Source organism: Blennius ocellaris (assembly GCF_963422515.1).
Source record: "Blennius ocellaris genome assembly, chromosome: 16".
NCBI classification, from domain to species: Eukaryota; Metazoa; Chordata; class Actinopteri; order Blenniiformes; family Blenniidae; genus Blennius; species Blennius ocellaris.
The window spans coordinates 17455785-17462641 of record NC_137665.1 but is presented as its reverse complement, the minus strand read 5'-3'; the positions used below and the strand labels follow the sequence as shown (position 1 = coordinate 17462641).

The following is a 6857-nucleotide window of genomic DNA, read 5'->3' as shown; positions in this document are numbered from 1 at the left end:
AGGGCTGGATTGGAGGGCAAAACCGACCCTCTGGTCTCTAATGTCTCTAATGTTTGTATAATTTGTGCTTTTCCCGGTGGGGGATAAAATTATTTAGATAAGTAATTACTCTCCCAATTAACTCCAAACTCACACACCACTCACACTTTGACTAATGTTGAATGTACAGTTTGAAAATGAATGCTGGATATCCTGTATTTCCACATTGAAAGATTTTGGACCCTGGACTCTCTGGATGTATAAAGTATAAAAAAGGACTAAAAGAAGCCTGCTGGAGGCTTTCACTGCGAATTAATGACTTATTTCATAGTAGTAATTTGTCTTTCTGTTACATTTGCATAACACTCAGTCCAAAGATGATTGTTTTATTAAAAGTCCGATGTTGCGAAAAATTCACTTTATGTTTTATAATGGTATTATGTGTCCCAAAAATCTGTTTATGACGCCCCAGAAGTGGAAGTCTGTCGTCTCCCTCACTTGAATGTGAGCTCAAAGAGGTGAATCAGAGATTTTCCCTTTATGATGTCATGAGGGCAAAATAACCACACCCTCTGATAGTGGATATTCACTTTAACCCTCCTACAGGAAGATAAATACTTACAAAGATTACTGCTAAACTGAATGAATTAAGTATAATGTGAACAACTGTAACAACAATATGCCCAAACTAACAAATTCAGACACATAATATTTTGAACCACAAGCCTTTTTTTCTCCTTCTGGGTCCGATTCTTCCTCAAACTGGTTGAACGACAGCATTTATACGAAGTCATAGCGGTAAATCCGCCGTAAACATTCACGCGTGGTACTCGTGTTTCAAATTAACTGTTTACATGTTAAATGCTGACCAACTTCAGTCAGCGTTCCATTGTTGTCACGAGTAATATCATATATCATAATAAGACAAAAGGCATGACACCTGCTGTTATTCACAACAAGGGACTGGAGGGTCACCAGTGAACAGGGAAACCACTTCATTTGAAACACCGGAAAGTCTGGACCAGGCGTGGACAGACACTGAACCAGTGTGTAGAACTCGCACTTCTCTGCTTTGACGAAACGCTGGAGATCCAGCGCCCTCTTCAGAATGTGCGAGGTGAGGTCAGGGTAGAAGATTAAGACGTCGTCTAAATAAACGAAGACACTGATGTTTCATCATTTGACAAGGTTTTGGAATAGGGCCATGACTACAAACCATGTCTGACCTACTACATTGTACAGCACAATGACTGGCGCCTGCCGTCTGTTCTGCTCATTTGGTACTTTGTTTTGAAAATAAATAGATAAAATGAATAACGTATCTTAAAAAAATAGCTGTTATAGCACCATTTCATTATGATTTCAAGTCCAAAAAATGTTCAGCTCCCCCACCTGGCTTCTTCACAAACTGCACCCTTAATATGTGATTTTGTGTAATTAGTTCGTTTGGTTATTTTGAGCACCTTAATAGTTGGAAACAACACAGTTGAAGGTGAACCCGGGTTTAACAAAGTGACGTGCCGAGCATTCCACATAGCACAGGCTTTTAATTTTGTACTTTCTTTCGAAGACTTGGGGGTTCAAACAATCCTCTTAAGTAAAAAAAAAAAAAAACCTTTTATTTCTAAGAAGTTAATACTTTTCTGAGGTCAGCAGCTGCTGTTTTTTTGTATTTTTATTTATTTATTTATTTTCCCCCCAAGCCTGTGTGTAACTGTGCGCGTGTTGAGCATAGGCGTGTTTGGAGGTGGCCACGGTGACCCGCGGCTGACACCAATGATTGATCCTGGCGCTGGGATAAGTGCTCGCACACCGCCGAGCGCACCGGTCCACTGAAACGCAGTCAGGCGGAAAATTAGAAATCTCTTCATCCCTAGTTCATTTGAAATCCGATATCGCCTATCTTTTCCCCTCCTGCAGGCGCCTTTCCTTGGCCAATAAATCAGTAATTAAATGATGCGTCTATGTGTATGTGGGCGTGTCTACAGGAGCATCAGGTTTGTGTCCTTGTGGGGGTGGGGGGGGGTGGAAGGTTTACGTAAAAAAAAAAAAAAAAATGCCCCTCGCGAGGACACTTGTACATCTCCTGTGATCTGCGTTGAAAACAGACACTCATTTTTAGCACCTCAGGTCCTCCCGTTTGCACATTGGAGGTGTAGCGGTGCCTCCGGCGTCTAATAAATCAAAGTAAAGCCTCTCCTGGATGACTGCACTTGACCTCTCGGAAGCCACCGGCGCGGCTCCCTTTTCACATTCACGCTGAGACGAGACTCAACTGCGCTGACTGATGTTTCCTAACTCCTGACATCCGTCTCTTTGTGTTGTCTAGGTACGTCCGCCCAGGGCAGCCCCCTTCTGGCTTCCCTGCCCGTCCCGGGGCGGCCGCTGCAGCCTCAGCTCGACCTCAAACACCTCCTGCCCTTCAGACTCAATGGATCCTCGCCTCTCAGCCTCTTCCCCAACTTTAACACGGTGAGGCAGCGTGAAGTAGATGTGGATTTAGATCTCAGGCAGCAGATCCTGCAGAAGAGGCTTTTAAGGGGTTAATATACCAAGTTTTTATTTTGCCAATATGCTTTTCTTTTTTTTCTTTTTTTCATCTCAGGAGGGAAAAATGTCTTTTAACATTTTGTCTCATCTTGCACTTTCCTCTGAGTGTGCAGGCAAAAAGGGAGTACAAATGAAAAATGTAAGCACCTGGAAAAAATATCACACAGCCAGTGCTATTGATTAGAAAACAACCCCCAGCAGACATATTAGTATTATTTGGTGCGCCGGGGCAGCAGGAGCCGCGTCTCTGTGGAATAAGGGTCAGGGTTATGATCAACGCACTTCATCATTTTCTGCATCGATGTTCCCGCTCACGCCAGCTGGATTTATAGCAGCGTGCGGCGCACAGAAATACAAGCCTATAAAAGCCTTCTCCTAACGCCACCCTGTTAGACCGCGCTGTGAAATAGTGCAGCGGCCTTATCTTTGAGTTTGGGTCAGCCGCCGAGATCTCCTGTTAAATTCTTGACAGCTTAGTGTTTACCACACGGTGATTTATTGTCTTGGAACAGCTGAACGGCTACAGTGGCTTTATGCAAATTGCATGCTTTTAATCTAAATAAACCTGGTGATCAGTGTGAAGACCCCTGCTTTGGCTTGTGATGCTTCAGTCGGTGCTTCATGTCTCATCATCGTCAGTCGTCAGTATTCGCATTTCTGCACGCCGGTCTCCTTGTTGCTCCGTTTCAGACGTTTTCAAGCACGGCGGTGCCTGGAATTAAAAGCCTTTGATCCTTCCCTCAGCCGCACCGCGCCGGTCGTCAGTTTGTGTGGATCTGTTGAAGCCCTTTGATCCTGGCGTTCCACCGTTTGAGCACGTATGTCGCGTGTATGTACGGTCCAGGAAATTGCTCGTGTGCGTTCGTCTTCCTGTTGGCGGCATCGCTGTGTGTTCTTCTGGCCTGCAAATGGAGCACAGGGCGTGTGCACTCGTGTTTTGTTTTGTTTTTTTAAACTGAAAACAAAAGGCTGCACTGCCTTTGAAAAGACCGTCGCTGCTCACCGACTTCTTACAGAGTACGAGGGACAAAGGCACGGACCTCGGGGTGCTTATTAAATGTATTATTTCAACAAATTGTCAACACATTTTTCAATTAATCAACCAATAAACACCGATTTTTTTATTTTTGGTTTTATAGAGCTCAAAGGCCAAAACATAGCATGTCACCTGGACCATCACAAATGTAAACGATGAACTAAATTAAATATGAAGCGAATGAAAAGAAATTCCAAAATGTAGGTACTGTATATCAATAAACAAAAAGTATACACGTCAAGACAATAGCCCACCCCTTTCTTAAAACATTACTGCCAAAGTCTGGGTATCCTGCTTATCATCCACAGACAGTCATCATTATTTAGATCTCAAAATTAATATCCAAATTCCACAAAAATGAACAAATATTCGGATAATGGGGTGTATTTTGTCTGCTCAAGCAGGAAAACCTGTCCCCTCTCCGTTTGACAGGTTGTCCACACATTCAGGTGTGTTGACAGTTAAAAGCCTGTTGATGTTCTTCTCGGGTACCGAGTTTTCACTCCACTGTACTTGTGCTTGTGTGTAATGAAAAGAAATTGGAATCCTAACCTACGAGCCAATCAGAGGCAAGGTGAGGCAGGTCAGAGCTTCTTCATCCTACAGGGAAAGAAATAGGCAGTCTTGCTGGTGGACACTGCTGGGTGGAGCGTCAGAGGGCATTTGGAAGTGTGTGTTGCCAATTCTGAGTGAAATATAAGTATGTATGCGCCGTATAGCCGCCAGTATAGCCATTTGGGCTATTTTTGTTGACGTCAGGCGGGAAAAAAATTACATTGGGCTGGTTCTTGGTACATGCAACTTAGCGATTTGGGCTGTTTTTTTATTGGAAAAGGAGAGTTCTAAGATGTGATTGGGCTGGAAAACTGCTGGAAATTGGCAATCTGATCTAGCAACACTGATAGCCGCGTGCACCCTGGACTGCACCTCTGGTACTCGCTGCTGACTCACCTGCTGCCGGCATTTTCATATCAAAACGCCGGGAGAAAGAGGTTTAACCAGCAGAGCAGCATGGAGGAGGATTACTGGAAGCCAGGTGAACCGTTTGAGACGGGAGACCAAAAATAAATATTCAGTCTAGTGTGAGGGGGTGGATGAGACAGAAACGGCTGGGGCGGGGGGCGGGGTGGGGGGTATGGGGGGGGGTCACTACATGCAGTTTATACATTTGGTTTGCCGCCCACTGCCGTAGGTCACGGGGTCGCCCTCACTGCCTCATGGAGGACTGAGCATGCTTTCTGCAGAGGCAGCGTTACAAATACACCCTGGTCTGACACCCTCATGTATTTATATTAGTGGTGCAGGTCTCCAGTCATTGTTTCGTCTGTGTTTTTTCTTACGTCTCGATGGGGGAAATTGCTGCTTTTTATTAATGCAATAAAATTCACGGCAACCTTTTTGAGAAACGACATTGCACTGGAGACATATTAGAAACGTCATGAGAGGGAACGCGGCATAGTAATGATGAAGGCAATAAAGCACGACAGAAGAAATCATATTCATGGAGTTGTATTGACATTCACTGTTTAACAAAACTCGAAGGAGGAACTTCGGTCTACCAAAGCCAGAGTACGGAAATGATTACAACCATGAAAATAACATCAAATCAGCGTTGCTTCAATCCCAGGAGGAGATGATTCGCCTCCATAACACTCGGTCTGACAGTGCAGCTGTGGCATTAATCACAAAGTCCATTCACAGAAAGCCCCGGGTCCTCCCGGCCCTGATAAGGCACACGTTGTCCCAGACGTGTGCGAGGCAAAGGGTGGGGGGGGGATGGGGGGGGGGGGGGCTGTGGGGGGGTAGGGGGGGTGAGATGAATGCACCTGTCTCCGAAGCTAAATATCCTGCGGTTCCCCTGGTGTCCCTCCTCCCTCTGTGTGTCTCTTTCGTCCTCTCTCTACCTGTCCTGAAACCCCGCCGCCCCGCGCAGGATAGCTCCTGTCTGCACCCGGACGGCGGGGGAAGAACCAAGGGCCCCGGACAAAAGACGCATTTATAGCAGTTGGTTCAGGGTGGCTGCGGACAGACAATGGACACATTCTTCGCTTCCTAAAACAAATAGCTGTGTGCAGCCTGCCTTGCTGAGGTGGGCAGTGGGCAGCAGGACCCGGGGAGGTGGGGGGGGTGTCTGTGGTTGGTGAAGGAAAAGTGAGTCATGTAGCAGGGGCCAAAATAAAGCAGCAAAAACTTGAGGGCCCCCCCCCCCCCCCCCCCCCCCCAACCCCGGGGGAGCATGGAAGTTTCCTTGTCAGGTGTTTATATTCCCTCTCAACCTGGCCTTGAGGAATCCGTAGTAAACAGACACCAGCGCTCTCGCGGGGGAGACACCACCGCCTTCCTGGACGCGGCGCAGCATTGTGCGACGTGGAGGGGGTCTGATGTTGTCCCGGGGTTGGATATCACAGAGAAGTCGAGGCTTTGTGCCGTTCTCGCCGCCATCAAACACAGACGGCGGTCTTTTGATCTCGGCGGCCACGGAGGCTGTCGACATCGCCACCCCTGGGCCCGCGCTGAGCGTGGCGGTCTGACTGGATGTGAGAGCGCTTCCTCTCCTCCGCCGTGTATACGACGCTGTGAGCAGACGAGCAGGTCGCATGTGGCAACCGAGGGTAGGGTCCAAGATGATTGCTTTGTGTGATGGCATGCCACAGGGGTCCCGTCGTGAAAATGGCTCTCGTTATGGGACATTGTTCTTGTAATGAGCCTTCAGTTTGTTTCTACCGGGTATGTACTGCCTGCAGTCTCTCCACAGAGAGTATTCGTCTTCCTCGGGGTCAAAACACGTCCGCCAGACGGTCCCGGGCAAAGGATCAGGGATGTAGCAGTGAACTTCCTTGCGCTGGAGGGAGCATTAGGGAAAAATATTTGACTGTGTAAGTTGTACTTAAAAGAGACATATTGCAAATACTGATTAGATTTGGAGTTTGGTCATCACCGAAACCAAGAAGATAAACTAATATAATGTATGACGTGGATATTTGGAGAATTTACTGTAATTTGCACCACCATTGTTAAAAAAAAAAATTATTCTTTAAAGGGGTTATATGTAACTTTTCAACACTTCCACATGGTCTCATTGGTCCAAAAACATTATATTCAAAGTTTATTGCTCCAAATCCAGCTTTTCCTTGATTCTCCTCCATTAGAATATTGGCTCATAGGAGCTGCATTCTGAATCTGCTGTGTCTGTGTGAGCTGGACTGGCTCCGCCCACACACGCCCATCTAAGGGAAGAGGAGGAAGTACTTCCTCTCATGGTGCCATGTGCCAGAGCAGAGCTGCCTAATTG

At 46.6% G+C, this 6857-nt stretch overlaps 1 protein-coding gene across 1 annotated transcript in view; it reads left to right on the top strand.

Annotated features, from left to right (window-relative positions):
- Nucleotides 1-6857, top strand: part of znf385c (zinc finger protein 385C) — a gene marked incomplete at its 3' end in the record, with an annotated part of 155742 nt that overhangs the window by 122870 nt on the left and 26015 nt on the right. The window contains 1 exon segment of the mRNA XM_080511423.1: nt 2309-2451. Coding sequence (XP_080367549.1) covers nt 2309-2451 — 143 coding nt within the window.